The sequence below is a fragment of the Ornithorhynchus anatinus genome, chromosome 21 (genome assembly GCF_004115215.2).
Source record: "Ornithorhynchus anatinus isolate Pmale09 chromosome 21, mOrnAna1.pri.v4, whole genome shotgun sequence".
NCBI lineage: Eukaryota > Metazoa > Chordata > Mammalia > Monotremata > Ornithorhynchidae > Ornithorhynchus > Ornithorhynchus anatinus.
The window spans coordinates 3,032,296-3,048,101 of NC_041748.1; the positions used below are offsets into that span (position 1 = coordinate 3,032,296).

At 70.9% G+C, this 15,806-nt stretch overlaps 1 protein-coding gene and 1 long non-coding RNA gene across 2 annotated transcripts; one reads left to right on the forward strand and one right to left on the reverse strand.

Moving 5' to 3' along the window:
* Positions 1 to 5,689: 5,689 nt before the first annotated feature.
* On the reverse strand, positions 5,690 to 6,580 carry LOC120639081. The gene is made up of 2 exons (XR_005661261.1): positions 5,971 to 6,580; positions 5,690 to 5,848 (listed from the first exon to the last, which is right to left on the reverse strand). It is a non-coding gene; the product is annotated as an uncharacterized LOC120639081 (long non-coding RNA).
* Positions 6,581 to 8,753: 2,173 nt separating this feature from the next.
* Positions 8,754 to 15,779, forward strand: ACOT8 (acyl-CoA thioesterase 8). The gene is made up of 6 exons (XM_029049443.1): positions 8,754 to 8,900; positions 11,892 to 12,028; positions 13,804 to 14,029; positions 14,699 to 14,850; positions 14,938 to 15,132; positions 15,572 to 15,779. The coding sequence occupies exons 1-6, from the start codon at positions 8,794 to 8,796 to the stop codon at positions 15,688 to 15,690; spliced, it is 936 nt and encodes a 311-aa protein (XP_028905276.1). The 5' UTR covers positions 8,754 to 8,793; the 3' UTR covers positions 15,691 to 15,779.
* The last annotated feature ends 27 nt before the right edge of the window (positions 15,780 to 15,806 follow it).

The following is a 15,806-nucleotide window of genomic DNA, read 5'->3' on the forward strand; positions in this document are numbered from 1 at the left end:
CCGAGTCCCCGTTTTACGGTCGAAAGGCCCGAGGCACGGAGCGGTGACCCGCTCGAGGCCGCCCGGCCGACGGGCGCCCGAGAGGGGACTAGAATCCGGGTCCTCTGGCTCCCGGCCCCGTGCTCTATCCGCGACGCTCGCGAGGGCGCCCCGGAGTTGACGGGGCAGGGGACGGACGGTCCAGAGGGGAAGCGACCCGGCCGAGGTCACGCGGAGCCGAGATCGGGACTCGGGTCCTCCTGACCCCCGGACCCTGGCTCCGGCCCCTAAATGACCACGTCCTCCCGCGGACCTCCCCGTGGCCGCCGGCCCGCCCGGCTCGCCGCCTCGGCCTCCTCCTCCTCCTCTCTCTCTCGTTCGGCGCGTTCGGTCGGAATAACGACGTCGGTATCCGTTAAGCGTTTCCGAGCGCCGGGGGAGATCCGGGGTCGTCGGGGGGGGGGGGGGGCGAACCGCGTGAGGCTCCCGGTCTTCATCCCCGTTGCCCGGATGAGGTCACCGAGGCCCGGAGAGGCGAGGTGACCCGCCCACGGTCGCCCGGCCGACGGGCGGCGGGGCCGGCGTTCGAACCCGTGACCTCCGACTCCCCGGCCCGGGCTCCTCCCACCGAGCCGCGCCGCTTCGGCCCCGTCGGTCCCGCCTTCGCCGGGCTCGGGATTCCAATCCCGACTCCGCCGCCCGCCCGCCGGCCGGGCGGCCTCGGGCGAGTCGCTTCACTTCTCTGGGCCTCAGGGACCTCATCTGGAAAGACGGGGATTAAAAAATGCGGGACAACCCGATGACCCTGTATCTCCCCCAGCGCTGAGAAGAGCGCTCTGCACGTAGCGAGCGCTTTAACCAATGCCGTAGTTATTATTATTATTAAAACCCGCCCTCTCCTCTCCATCCGAACGGGTCCCGCGTCAATCCGGTCGCCCGTCCTCTCCCGCCTCCTCGCCGGCCTCCCGTCTCTCCGCGGCCCGGACGGGTTCTCCACGACAACGTCGGGGACGCGTCGCCCCGCTCCTCAAGAGACTCCGGTCCGCCTCCGCGTCCCGACAGAGACCCGTCGGCTTCGCGGCCGGCCGACCCGGATCCCCGAGAGGGCGACTCTCCCCCCTCCGAGAAGCCTTCCCCGACCGCGCCCCGCTTTCCCCTTCTCCCGGCCCCGTCCGCGTCGCCCGTCTGTTTCCCTTCACGTCTACGTGTCCCCGCCTAGACCGCCGGCTCGCCGTGTGCCGGGCCGGACTCCGTCTCTTGCTGTATTCGATCCCATCTATCGCGCGCTCGCCGCGGGCGCTGTACCGAGCGCCTGGGGGAGTCCGCCGGAGACGCGTCCCCCGCCCACGAGGAGCCGGGCTTCCCCCGAGCCGCCCGCGCGCGGCCGGGGCTCCCCGGATGGGACGGAGCCGACGCACGAGGGACGGACGACCGGCCCGGGGTCGCCGCCCAGCGACCCCGGCGCTCAGCACGGTCCTTGGCGCGTAGTAGGGGCGACGTCTCGGTCGGAGGCCGTGGGTTCTAATCCCGCCTCCGCCGCCTGCCCCCGGGGGAGCCGCTTCACTTCTCTGCGCCTCGGTGACCTCGCCTGGAAAATGGGGACGAAGACCGTGAACCCTACGTGGGACGACCTGATGGCCCTCTCTCTACCCCGGCGCTCACAACGGCGTTCGGCACGTAGCGAGCGCTTAACGGATATCAACGTTATTGTCGTTCGGTTCCCTCACCTGGAAGATGGGGAACTGAGCGCGCGAGCCCCACCTGGCTGACCTGTATCTACCCCGGCGCCGAGAACGGTGCCCGGCGCCCAGTAAGCGCTTGACGAGCGCCAGCGTCGTCATCGTCGTCATTATTGATATTTCCCCAAGAGATCCATCTGAGGGGGAGGGATTCCGAGAACGTAGAAGATGGGGGGATTCCAGAAGGGGGGGCTCGGGATTGTGAGGCGGCTTCGGAAGGACGGGATCGCGTCGGGACCGACCGGCCTCGCCGACCTCCGCGGCCGCCATGGCTTTCTTCGTCGCCCAAGAGGTCCTCCTCGTCAGCGGACGCGGTGAGCCAGCGACCGCTCGGTCCTCCCGTCCCGAGGATCGGGGGGGGGGGGTCCCCTAGGGCCGGGAGAGAGGCGGCGGGTCGGGACCCCCCGGCCCCCCGCCATCCGGCGGGCGGGAAGGGCGGGAGCCCCCCGGGGGACGGCCCGACGACCCCGTATCTCCCCCGGCGCTTAGAAGAGTGCTCGGCGCGTAGTCGGCGCTTACCGGATAGCACCGTTATCTATTGTCCCGATTACTCCCCGAGCGCCGGCGTCGGCAAGAGGGGAGCCCGAGGCGGGGGAGGCCGGGAGCTGACCGCCCCTCTCCGTCCCGTGTCCGCAGGCGGAGACGGCCGGGCGCCCGCGCCCCTCGGCCCCTACGGGCCCGCGGAGGCCGTGACGGTCCCCGGCCCGGGGCGGCCGGGCTCCTGGATCCCGTGGCTGGTGACGCCCCGCCTCCGGGGCCGCCCGCCGGCGGCCCGGGAGCGGGACCCGCCGCGGGCCGGGGAGCCCCGGGCCCGCCGCCCCCGCGGACGCCCGCCCGAGGGGCCCGCCGGGGACGGCTCGCCGGGGAGGCCCCGGGGCCCGCCGAGCCCGCCGCCCGACGTCTGCATCGTCACGTTGGCCATGATGATCGCGGGCATCCCCACCGTGCCCGTGCCCGGCCGGAGGGAGGACGACACGGTCCGGGCCGCCCGGGCCTACCTGGAGGCCCTCCCGGAGGCGGAGGGGCCCCCCTGAGGGCCGCCCCGGCCCCGCCGGAATACAGAACGTGGACCGAGGCGCCGTCTCCTCTCTGGAACGCGGGGGGCTCGCGTTTGGGGGGCCGCCCCGTCCGCCCGGCGGGGTCGTCGTCGGTCCGGCGGAGCGACCCGACGCTCACCCGTGCGTCCGGCCGCGTCCAGCCGTCGCTCGCCCCCCGCGGGGCACCGAACCGAACCCTCGGGGGCGTCCGGCCCGACGCCGGGCGGACGGCTTCCGGGCGGGCCCCGCGGGGCTCCCGCTCTGAGTAGGAAGGAGAACGGGGGTCGTTTAGCGGGAGGTGGTCGACCCCTTCCGGATTTTTCCCGGGAAGAGCCTCGGGGCCCACCGCCGGAACGCGCGCGGGCGGAGGCGGGGAGGCGTCCGCGGCGCCGCTGGGGGGCGGAGGCGACTCGACGGCGGAAGGCCGTCCGTCCGGCGCTCCTCCGGCGTCGAGCGCGGTCCCGGGCGCCGGATAGCGGTCCGTCGGGTTCGACCCGGTCTCCGCCCCGCGGGGGACTACGATGACGACGGTGACGACCGTCTGTTGGGCGCCCACCGCCCGCCGGGCCCCGTACGGAGCCCCGATGTGAATTCGAGACGGTCGGCTCCCACGGGAGGCCCGCGGTCCGAGGAGGAGGGAGAACGGCTTCGGAATCCCGACGGCGAAGGGCGCCCCGGGCCGCGGGGCGGAGCCGAGATCGGGACCCGGCTCCTCTGACGCCCAGGCCCCTGTTCGTTGCGGGACGGGGGCCGGCGCCCATTTTAGAGAGGGGGAAACCGAGGCAGAGGGGAGTGGAGTGACTTGCCCGGGGTCACAGGGCAGAGGAGGGGCGGAGGGGAGGGTCCGGCCGACTCCCGGGCCCGGGTTCCCGGTTCGGATCCGGCCGGATTCTCCCGGCGGGGCCGGGCTTCCCCGATTCGGACTCCGGGATCCCCTTTCTCTCGGGAGGGGGGGACCCGGGTTCTGATCCCGCCTCGGCCAGTCTCCTGCCGCGTGACGTGGGACAGGTCCCCTCGCTCCCCCCGGGCCTCAGTCGCCTCATCTGGGAAGACGGCGCTCCTTGGACCGCGGGCCCCGGGTGGGGCGGGGACCGATAATGACGATAATCGCCTCGTCCCACGGGACGTCTAATTATATTCTTATCATTTCCACTTTCATCATGGAGAAGCAGCCCGGCCTAGGGGGAGAAGAGGCAGACGGTCGTGGGTTCTAATTCCCACCCGCCTGCCGGGTGACCTCGGGCAAGTCGCTTCGCTCTCCTGTGCCTCGGGGTCCTCATCTAAAAATGGGGATTAAATCCCGACAATCTCGAATCTCCTCCGGCCCTCACGGCACCGATCGGCCCCCGGCGAGCGCTTAACGAGTACCGATTCGAGACTCCCGGGCTGTAGTTCTCACCGGCCGTCCCCCTCTAAGCTGGCGACAGTCCTGATAACGTTGGTAGTAAGCGCTTACGGCGCGCAGAGCACTGGGGGAGATACAGGGTCATCGGGTGGTCCCTCGGGAGGCTCCCGGTCTTCAGCCCCATTTCCCAGATGAGGTCACTGAGGCCCAGAGAAGGGCAGCGACTCGCCCGGGGTCACGCGGCGAGCGGGCGGCGGAGGCGGGATGGGAACCCACGACCTTCTGCCTCCCAGGCCGGCGCGGCGCGACCGACCGCTCCACCGCCCGCTCTGTTCCAGACACTGTGCCGGACGCTGGGATGGACGGTGATTAGGCGGAACACGGCGACCGTCCCCCGTGGGGGACGAATGGATCGAAAGGCATTCGCCGCGGCGCGGAGCGCTGCGCTGGACGCCTGGGCGCAGTCGGAAGGGCGTGGGTTCTAATTCCGGCTCGGCCTCGGTTCCCTCATCTGGAGAACGGGGACGGAGACGGCGAGCCCCGGGGGGGGGGCCGGCGGCCCCCCGCCCCCGCTGCTCAGCACGGTGCCCGGCACCTACTGAGCGCTTAACCGACGTTAGGATTCTTGTCGCGTCGTCGACGACGGTGAGAACGGCGATTCGTCGTCGTGTCGGCTGAGCGCCGACCCCCGGGGTCGGCGTTCATCCCTCCGGTCACGCTGAGCACTGTTCTGAGCACTCGGGAGGGCACGCCGTGACGCCGCCGTGACGGCCCCGGGTCGTCAGGTGGGTCGCGGTCCCCGTCCCCCGCGGGGCTCCCGGGCCTCGTTTTCCAGAGGCCCGGGGAAGTGACCGGCCCGGGGTCACCCGGCACGTCGGTGGCGGAGCCGGGATCGGAACCCGGGGCCTTCCGCCTCCCGGGCTCTATCCGCCGGGCCTCGGCGACCTCAGCCGGAGAATGGGAGCCCCGATGACCTCGCGTCCCCCCCGCGGCGCTCAGAAGGGCGCTCGGCACGTAGCGAGCGCCTCACCGCCGCCTCCATCTTATTATCATTCAGGGGCGAGGAGGAGGGGAGCGTGAGGAACCCGCCGGGCCAGGCTGAATCATCCCGCTGGCCTCATTTTGCCCCGTTGACTAACCCGGCGTTGCCAAAACGATGATAAGGACGACGACGGTACCTGTTGGGCGCTCGCCGCGCGGCAGACACCGCGCCGAGCGCCGGGGCGGAGACAGGCGAACGGGGCCGGACACGGTCCCCGGCCCGCGCGGGGCTCGGGGTCTCCATCCCCTCTTTCCGGACGAGGCGACCGAGGCCCGGAGAAAGAGCGAGGCGACCGGCCCAGAGTCACGCGGCGGGCGAGCGGCGGAGCCGGGATCGGAACCCAGGACCTCCGGACTCCCCGCTGAGTCCCGCCGCCTCTCTGTAGCCCGGGACCCCGTCCCGAGCGTTTCTCATCACGGCACCCGTCGAGCGTGTCGAGCCCCGTTCGAAACGCCGGGGCGGAGATCGTCCGGTCGTATTTACCGAGCGCTCGCCGCGTGCAGGGCACTGCACCGGGCGCTTGGGAGAGGACGCTACAACAACAGTCGGCCGCGCTTACGGATTTATAAGATCATAAGATCGATAGAGACCACGCTCAGGGAAGCGGGAAAGAACGCGGTTCTGGGTTCTAATCCCGGCTCCGCCTCTCGGCCGCTGTGCGACCTCGGACGAGTCGCTTCGCTCCTCTGGGCCTCGGTTCCCCCGTCTGCAGGATGGGGAATCGATCTCGGTCTTCTTCCCCCCCCAGCCGAGACCACGCCTACCCCGGTGCTCGGTACGGTGCCCGGCGCAGGGGGAGCGCTCACCGAAGGCCAGGGGTATTCTTACCGGAGTCCCACGTGGCGCAGGGAGGAGAATTCGAGCCCCGTTTTATAGATGAGATGAGAAGAGGGCCGGAGGAAGCCGAGTGACCCGCCCGAGGCCCCGCGGCAGGTCGGCGGTGGGGCCGGAGTTAGAACTCGGGCCTTCTGACTCTTGGGTCCGGGCTCTTCCCACGCGGCGGGGCCTAGCGGAAAGAGCCCGGGGGTCCGGAGACCCCGGTGCTGCCACTTGCCCACCGTGTGACCTCGGGCGGGTCATCTCCCCGGGCCTCGACGTCCTCGTCTGGAAAACGGGCGTCGGACGGACGGCGGGGACCGGGCGGGACAGGCCCCGGGTGGGCGCGGATCTACCCCGGCGCCCAGCCCGGTGGCCGACGCGACTGCTTACCGGACGTCGCGGTTGTTACTCATCCAATGTTTCACTCTGCGCGGAGCACCGGCCTAAGTGCCCGGGAGAGTTCGGGAGAGCCGCTGGACACCACCCCCTCCCCGAAGGAGCTGACGGTCCAGCCGGGGGAGGGGGAGACGGACGTCGAGATCGATCTCGGGGAGGCGAAACCCCGGGGGCGGGGCGGCCGAGGACCCGGGTTCCGATCCCGCCTCCGCCGCTTGCCGGCCGCCTCACCCCGGGCAAGTCGCTCCGCCGCTCTGGGCCTCGGTTCCCTCCCCGGGACGGTGGGGATGGAGACCGGGAGCCCCACGGCGCTCAGAACGGTGCCCGGGCGCCCGGTCGGCGCTTAATAAATAGCCGTTCCAGACCGACAACGAGCGGACCCGGAGATACGGGCGCCGAGGCCAAGGGGAGAGGTGGTGGGAGGGGGTGCGACGCCGAGGACGGGGACGGGTCGGGGAGAGCGCTGCGCACGCGGCAGGCGCTCGGCGCGCGTCTCTCGGGCGCCTACCGCGAGCGGGGAGCGCCGTGCTAGACCGGCGGGTGAACCCGGCGGGGCCTCCTGAAGGAGACGTGATCAGAGGAGGGCCCGGGGCGGGAGGCGGAGGGGGAAGAGTCCTCGGTTTCCTCACCTTGGATCGAGAGGAGGGGCCGATGCCCGCCCCCCGCCCTCCCCAGGCGGGACGGGAACGGCGGCGTCGGATCCGATCGTCTCCGGCCGCTCCCCGGCCGCCGGAGAGGCCGCTTAACCGACACGGCAGTTATCGCGCTTACGGAGAGATAAACGGACAGACGCGCAGGTCACGGGGTAGATTCGAGGTCCCCCGGCGTTCCGGAGCGAATTCCGGACCCGGTGCAGAGGTCCCGGCGGGGCGGGGTTCGAGCACGCGCCCCGGGCCGGCCGCGGATCCCCGAAGCCGTCCGAGGCGAGGGGCCGAGCGCCGGCGGAAGCGCCGGCGGCCTCCCGCGGGCCTCGGTATCTTTCAGAGGGAGGTCGGGGGGACCTGGGTTCCAATCCCGCCCCCGCCGCTCACCCGCTGCGTCACCTAGGGCGCGTCCCCTGACCGCGCGGAGCCTCAGTTGCCCCGTCCGCAAAATGGGGAGTCGACGGGGACCCGATCGTCCGGTAGAACGATTATTATCTGGGAAACGGGGATGAAGGCTGGGAGGGGGACGACCCGATGACCCCGTTAAATCGACCCCGGCGCTTAGAACGCCCCCCCCCCCACTCCCCACGTCTACCCCAGCGCTCAGAGCGGTGCTTTGCACGTAGGAAGCACTTACCGAATGCCATCGTTATTATGACGAAGCAGGGTGGCTCAGTGGAAAGAGCCCGGGCTTGGGAGTCAGAGGTGGCGGGTTCGAATCCCGGCCCCGCCCCTGGTCCGCCGGGTGACCTCGGGCCAGTCGCTTCACTCCTCGGGGCCTCAGCGACCTGTCAGACGGGGATGAAGAGCGGGGACGATCTGATCACCCTGAATCTCGACACATAGCGGGCGCTTAACGAGCGCCTTCGTTATTATTAACGTCATTAGATGTTCACCAGATACTGTTCAAAGAAAAATAAATAACCTCAAACGGTCGGGGTGAAGATGGGAGATTCCGATCGAAGGGTTCGATCCCCCCCCCCCGGGTGGGGATATAGATAGCAAGAGAGGCAGCGCGGCTCAGTGGAAAGAGCCCGGGCTTGGGAGTCAGAGGTCGTGGGTTCGAATCCCGGCTCTGCCCCTTGTCAGCTGGGTGACCTTGGGCCAGTCGCTTCACTTTTCCGGGCCTCAGTGGCCTCATCTGTCAAATGGGGATGAAGCCGGGGAGCCCCACGGGGGACAACCTGATGGCCCCCTATGATAACAGTAATGACGTTGGTATTTGTTAAGCGCTTCATTATGTGCAGGGCACTGTGCTAAGCGCTGGGGGAGATACAGCTTGTCCCACCCGAGGCTCCCAGTCTTCACCCCCCCCCCATTTTCCAGATGAGGGAACTGAGGCCCAGGGGAGCGAAGTGACTGGGCCACGGGGTCACCCAGCTGACAGGGGGCAGAGCGGGGATTGGCACCCATGACTTTTGCCTCCCCAGCCCGGCCTCTTGCCACCGAGCCCGGCTGCTGGCACCTCCCCTTAGCGCTTAGAACAGGGCTGAGCACCCAGAGGGCGTCGCCCCCGATCCCCACAGCTTCCCGACCGCCGAGACGACGGGGGCGGAGGGGGGAGGGGGGAGGGGGGAGGGCGGAGGGCGGAGGGCGGGGCCTCCGGGCGGGTGAGTGACGGGGCGCTCGGCCAATCGCGGCAGCGGCGGCCGGCGCCAGCCACTTCCGGTCTCGAGGGCGGCGGCGGCGGCCGCGCGCCCCTCCGGCCGCGGCGCATGGGCGGTGCGGCCCTCCCTCTCCCTCCCCCCTCCCCCCCCGACCCGGCCGGGCCGGCGTCGCGTGACGGCGCAAGATGGCGGAGGGCGGGGACGGCGAGGCCGAGGAGGCGCGCCCCGACCTCCGCAGCGTCCTGGTCACCAGCGTGCTCAACCTCGAGCCGCTGGATGAGGATCTCTACAGGTAGCCCACACGGCCCCCGGCCCCCGACCCCGCCGCCCGCCTCGTCGCCATGGGAACGGAGGGAGGGGGGGGGGGCGGCCGAGCGTCCCCCGTTGCCATGGTGAGGGAGGGAGGGTCCCCTCCCACCCGGGGGCCCGACCCATTCGCCCTGGGGACGGAGGGAGCCCCTCCTACCAACGTCGGGACCCCGAGCCTCCTCGGTTGTCATGGGGACGGAGGGAGCCCCCTCCTACCCCGACTACAAACTCCAGAACCACGAGTGGCCCCCCGATGCCACGGGGACGGGGGAGCCCTTACCCGAGACCCCGAGCATCCCCGTTGCCGTGGGAACGGGGGGGAGGGCACCCCGACCACAAACCACAAGTCCCCGAGTGGCCCCCCGTTGCCTTGGGAACAGAGGGGGGAGCCCCTCCTGCCCGAGACCCCGAGCGTCCCCGTTGCCTTGGGAACGGGGGGCGAGGCCACCCCGACCGCAAACCACGATCCCCGAGCATCCCCCGTTGCCGTGGGAACAGAGGGGGGAGCCCCTCCTGCCCGAGACCCCGAGCGTCCCCTGTTGCCATGGGAACGGGGGGCGAGGCCACCCCGACCGCAAACCACGATCCCCGAGCATCCCCCGTTGCCGTGGGAACAGAGGGGGGAGCCCCTCCTGCCCGAGACCCCGAGCGTCCCCTGTTGCCATGGGGAACGGAGGACGCCCCTCCTACCCGGACCCCCGAGCTCGCTGTGGGCAGGGAATGTGTCTGATGTACTACTGTACTCTCCTAAGCGCTTAGTCCAGAGCTTTGCACACGGTAACCACACAATACGATTAATAATAATAACACATTTCCCATTGCCATGGGAACAGAGGGACCCCACCCCCCAACTACAAACTCCAGCCCCCCCCAGTGGCCCTGTTGCCATGGGGATGGAGGGAACCCCTCCCTTCCTACCCGGACCGAGCATCGCCATTGCCACGGGAACAGAGGGAGCCCCTCCTACCCCAACTACAAACCATGGGACCACAAGCGGCCCCCGTTGCCTTGGGAGCGGAGAAGCCCCTCCCCAGGCCCTGCGAAGCGCTTATCAAGTACTATTGTTAGTATTATTATATGCCAGGTACCGTACTAAGTCCGGGACGTAGATATTAACTACGGAGCTTATTTAAAGATAATCCAGTCCAGGCCTCACATGGCGTTCGCCATCTTAGCCCCATTTTGCAGATGAGGTGACGCCCAGAGAAGTGAAGTGACTCGCCCAAGGTCACACACCAGACAAGGGGCAGAGCCGAGATTAGAACCCGGGTCTCCCGAGGCCCTGGCTCTTCCCACTAGGCCAGGCCGCTTCTCCTGTCTGCCCTTCGACCTCGGGCAAGCCGCTTCGCTTCCCTGGGCCTCAGTTACCTCATCTGTACAATGGGGATGAAGGCTGGGGGCCCCGAGCGGGAATCCCATCCCCGTTCGAAACTAACGAATCGACCGAGACCCAGAGTAGTTCAGCGCCTCGCCCCCGGTCCCTCGGCAGGTGAGCGGCGGCGGAGCCGGGACCCGTCTCCTGACGGAAGAAGAAGTCAAATGAACGATAATGGTCACGGTACTTGCTAAGCGCGTACCGTGTGCCGAGCACCGTTCTGAGCCCCGGGGTAGACGCGAGGCGGTCGGGTCGGGCGCGGTGCCTGTCCCGCGTGAGGCTCGCAGGCGAAGGAGGAGGGCGGAGGCTCGAATCCCCGTTTCACAGACGAGGTAACCGAGGCCCAGAGAAGGGAAGTGACTCGACTGTGGTCACCCAGCAGGCAAGTGGCGGACGGACCGCTCCTCACGTAACCGCCGGGAGCCTTTGCGCTGCCCCGATCCCCTTATTCATCGCCCCGCTCGCGTCCACCTCCCCCGCTTATCGATCTGTAGTAATATCTAGCCCCCCCGCCGGACCGTGAGCCCTTCGTGGGCGGGGAGGGGGGTCCGTTTCCTGTCCCGCTATAGTCTCCCAAATGTTTGGCACAGAGTTCCGCGCCCGGCACGCTCACGGTCGGTACGAAGCCCGTAGTGAGACTCGTGACCGCCCGCGGCGGCGATGATCCCGCGACCGCCCCTCGCCCTTGAGAGCCCCTGACCGCCGGTGGCCGGCGGCGGGGTCCCGCGGGCGCCCGGGATCTCGCCGATTCACGCGGGCGACCCCTTGGATAATCCCCTTTCCCTTCCTTCGCCCGTCTCCAGAGGACGCGCCCGTCTTCTCCAGTCCCTTACCCCGAGCGCTCAGTAAGCACGAGCGAACGAATGGTGCCACGCCTGATGGTTCTCGCAGATTACCAGGCGCCGAGTCCACCGAACGGTCCACGGAGTAGAGGACCGGTGGATTCGAAGCATCCCGATACTATCCGCGTTCCCCCGAGTGGTCGTTCAAGTGGGGGGGCGACAATAACGGTTAGGTTGTGATAATAGTTATAATAACGGTTATAGTAATAATAGTACAGAATAGGTCGGTCCCACGCGAGGCTTGCGGTAGCGATCGTACTGATTTTGCTCTTTGTTAAGCGCTTACCACGTGCCAGGCCCCGTCCCGAGCGCTGGGGAGGACACGGGCACGTCGGGTTGGACGCGGTCCCCGCCCCACGTGGGGCTCACGCTCCCAATCCCCGTTTTCGCGAGGAGGCGACCGGGGCGCCGGCAAGTGAAGCCACCCGCCCGAGGTCACGCGGCGGGCGGGGGGGCGGAGCCGGGATCGGCACCCGCGACCCTCGGACTCCCAGGCCCGGGCTCTACCCGCCGGGCCGCCCTGCTCCCCTAAAACGGGGATGGGGACCGAGTGGGACGGGGACCGTGTTGGACTCCGTCGTCTCCCGTCTACCCCGGCGCTCGGCGCGGTGCCTGGCACAGGGTGAGCGCTTACCGGATGGCACGAGAACAATAAAAAAGATGCCGGCTTCCCCGCCCGGCCCCGTGGGGTCGGGGAGGGCGGTCTCCTCCCGTCACGCACCCCCGTCCTCAGCCGGGTCTCCCGCTCTCCTCACAGGGGGCGGCACTACTGGGTCCCGTCCACCCAGCGGCTCTTCGGAGGGCAGATCGTGGGCCAGGCGCTGGTGGCCGCGGCCAGATCCGTCGCCGACGACGTCAACGTCCACTCCCTGCACTGCTACTTCGTGCGCAAAGGTACCGTCGGGTCGGGCCGGGCGTACTCGGCGAGCGCTCCCCCGGGCGCCCCCCGCCTCCGTCGGCGAGCGGGGCCGTAGTTTCCTGGGGCGAGCTCAAGAAGGGGTCGACCGTGGCCTCCCAGACACGAGGGGGACCGGCCCGGGGGAGTCGGGGCCGGCGGCCGCCGCCGCCGCCGCCGCCCGAGGTTGGGATGGAGCGGACGGGCCTCGGGTCGACGCGGCCTCCCGTCGCCGAGCCCGGTGGGGGACCGGAGACTCTCCGGGGGCGACCCTGAGAGGAGGCCCCCCTCCGTCTCGCCCGGCCCCCGTCCTGCCCTCCTCGGATCCGCCGGCCCCTCTCTCGAGCCCCACCGAGAGCTCGCCTCCTCAGTAATCGTCGTAGCGACGACCGGTAACCGCATCAGTGATACCGGCGCCGACGGATCACAAACTCCCCGAGCGCGGGGATCGTTCTCACTTTCGGTCGTCCGCTCGTTCGTTCGGCGGCATTTACCGCACGCGTACTGGGTGCGGAGCACTGGACTAAGCCCTGGGGAGAGAAAGATGCCGTCAGAAGTCGCGTTCCCCGCCCCCGGTGAGCTTACGGACTAGAGGGGGGAAACGGACGGCAATAGAAATAAAATTTCGGGTGTGAATATGAGCGCTGTGGGGCTGAGGGGGGGGGAGAGAGAGAAGGGAGCAAGTCGGGGCGACGCGAAAGGGACGGGGAGAGGAGGGAAAGGGGGGTTTAGTCCGGGAAGGTCTCCTGGAGGAGGTGGGCCCCCAGGAAGGCTTCGAAGGGGGGGAGAGTCACGGTCCCGGGGGTTTGGGGAGGGAGGGCGGGCCAGGCCAGAGGGGGGACGGGCCCCGGTGAGAAGTCTGACAGCAGGGGAGCGGAGTGCGCGGGCCGGGGCGGAGGAGGAGAGAAGGGAGGTGAGGTCGGAGGGGATGGACGGCGTTAAAAGCCAACGGTGAGGAGTTTTCGTTCGATGCGGAGGTGGATGGGCGACCGCTGGAGGGCTTTGAAGAGCGGGGTGACGCGTCCCGAACGTTTCTGTAGAAAAACCATCCGGACGGCAGAGCCAAGCGTGGACCGGAGCGGGGAGAGTCGGGAGGCCGGCGAGGAGGCCGGCGAGGAGGCCGCCGCCGCCGCCGTCCGGGCGATCGGATCGACGTGGGAGCCGTCCGGATGGGGAGGAGAGGGCGGGTTTTAGTCACGGCGTGAAGGCGGGACCGCCCGGATTCGGTGACGGGTCGAAGGAGAGAGAGGAGTCGAGGCCGGGGTCGGGGGCCCGCGAGGCGGGGAGGGCGGCGGCGCCGTCTACGGTGCCGGGAAGGTCGGGGAGGGGCCGGGGTTCGGGCGGGAAGGCGGGGAGCTCGCTTTCGGACATCCGAGCCGGAGGCGACGGGAGGACGTCCGAGTAGAGACGTCTCGGGGGCGGGAGGAGATGCGAGACGGCGGACGGGGAGAGGGATCGGGGCCGGAGAGGGAGAGTTGGGAATCCTCCGCAGAGAGGCGGGAGTCGACGTCGTCGGGGGGGGGGATGGGTTTTCCGAGCGAGTGGGCTTAGATGGAGAAGAGAAGGGGACCCGGAACGGATCACGGTGAGGAGGCGGGAGGCGGAGGAGGCGGGGGACGGGGACCGCGTCCGACCCGGTCCACCTGCGCCTACCCCGGGGCTTAGGACGGCGCTCGGCACCGAGCAGGCGCTCGGTTTTCCCGCGGGTCTTCCCCGGGGGCCCCCGGCGTCCATCGGGCGGCGAGGGTCACGGCGACCTCCGCGGTGCCCGCAGGGAACCCCGAGATGGCCGTGCTGTACCAGGTGGAGCGGACGCGGACGGGCAACAGCTTCTCGGTGCGGTCGGTCAAGGCCCTGCAGGGCGGGCAGCCCATCTTCATCTGCCAGGCGTCTTTCCAGCGCTGCCAACCCAGCCCCCTCCGGCACCAGTTCTCCATGCCCGCCGTGCCCCCGCCCGAAGACCTGCCCGACCACCGGGAGGTCATCGCCGACTTCTTAGGGTAAGAGACGCCCCCCCCCCCCCCGGCCCCGGCCCCCTCCCGCGTCGCCCGGCCGCCCCGCGCCTCGGTCTCCCCGCCCGTAAGGGGGCGCGAGAGGAGCGGCCGCGGCCCCCGGGAGTCGGAGGGAGCTAAGCCCGGCTCCCGCCGCCTGACCTCGGGCCAGCCGCCTCACTTCCCCGGGGGCGGAGACCGGGACCGCCCCGGGGGGCTCCCGTCCACCCCGGCCTACGTGGAGCCGCCCGGCGGGCGCTCGGCCGACGCCGCCTCGCCTCTCCGCGCCTCGGCGGCCCCGTCCGGAAAACGGGGATCGAGACCGCGAGGCCTCGCGGGGGACGCGTCCCGGGGCCGGCCCGCGTGGCTCGCGTCTGCCCCGACGCTCGGCTCGGCGGCCGGCGCGAAGTAAGCCCTCGGCGGAGAGCCTCCCGTCCCCCGTCCTCCCCCGGACGCCGAGCCGGAGACGGTGCCCGGCGGGCCCTCGCCGCGCCTCCCCGGGGCTCGGCGCGCGGCGGGCGCCCGGACCCCCCTCCTCCTCCGTACGGCCGACGCCGCCCCCTTCCCTTTCGGGGGGGGGGGGGACGGGATTTAGGGAGGCCCGGCGGTCCGCCGAGCCCTCTCCCGGGCGCCCGCGGGGGAGGGCGGCCGGGGTGACGGGAGCCTCCGGGGCCGCAGGGACCCCGACCCGCGGGAGGAGTACCGGCCGGGCCTCCATCGGATCGCCGCCCGCGACGTGCCCATCGAGATGAAGACGGTGGGCCCGGGCGGCGGGGGCCCCCGCCCGCGGCCCGAGCAGATGTTCTGGGTGCGGGCCCGGGGCCACATCGGTGAGAGCGGCGGGGCCGGGGGGCCGGGGGGCCGGGGGGCGGGGGGCGGCCGGGGTCCGGCCGACGCGAGCCGGGGTCGTCCTCCAGGGGAAGGCGACGCGAAGCTGCACTGCTGCGTGGCGGCCTACATCTCCGACTACGCCCTGCTGGGCACCGCCCTGCTGCCCCAGCGCCGCCGCTTGGCCGTCACCTTCCTGGCCTCGCTGGACCACGCCATGTGGTTCCACGCCCCCTTCCGCGCCGACCGCTGGATGCTCTACGAGTGCCGCAGCCCCTGGGCAGGTCCGGCCGCCGGCCGCGGGGGGGCGCAAGGGCGCCGGGGCGGGCGGAGGGCACCCGGGGGCGGGCGCCCCCCTCCCACCGCCGCCAGGGGGCGCCGCGGGGCCGGAAGGAGCGGGGGCGCGAGGCGGAAACGGGGAAAGGGGCGGGGTCTCCAGGCGGTTGATCGAGAGGGGGCGGGGCCACGTGACCGGGGGGGGGGGGCCTCGAGGCGGGAGATTAGGGAGGGGGCGGGGCCACGAGGGGGCGGGGCAAGTAGGAGAGGGGCCACGAGGCGGCCGACGGGAAGAGGGCGGGAACCGCCAAGGGGGCGGAGTCGCGGGAAAGGGCACGCGAGGCGGTCGGCAGAAGGGGCGGGGCCGAGGTCACGTGGCGGGACCTGGAAAGGGGCGGGGCCCCGGGCGGCGGGCGCCTCTGCTCAGCGGCGCCCGTCGTCCGGCAGGGGGCTCCCGCGGGCTGGTCCTCGGCCGCCTGTGGCGGCGCGACGGGGTCCTGGCGGCGTCCTGCGCCCAGGAGGGAGTCATCCGCGTCAGGCCCTGCCTCCCCCCCAGCAACCTCTAGGACCCGCCGGCGGGGGGGGGGGAGCGGGGCTGCGCCTCCCCGCCCAGCGCCCGAAGTCCCGCTCCCCGGCTCCCGTTGGCCGCCGAAGCGCCGCCCCCCACCCCGACAGTCAGCTC

Excerpts from the sequence above, each read along its gene's own strand:
- ACOT8 (XM_029049443.1), top strand. The coding sequence starts at position 8,794 with ATGGCGGAGGGCGGGGACGGCGAGGCCGAGGAGGCGCGCCCCGACCTC. Across the intron at positions 8,901-11,891 it reads CTGGATGAGGATCTCTACAG|GGGGCGGCACTACTGGGTCC; the intron begins GTAGCCCACACG and ends CTCTCCTCACAG. Across the intron at positions 15,133-15,571 it reads GTGCCGCAGCCCCTGGGCAG|GGGGCTCCCGCGGGCTGGTC; the intron begins GTCCGGCCGCCG and ends GTCGTCCGGCAG.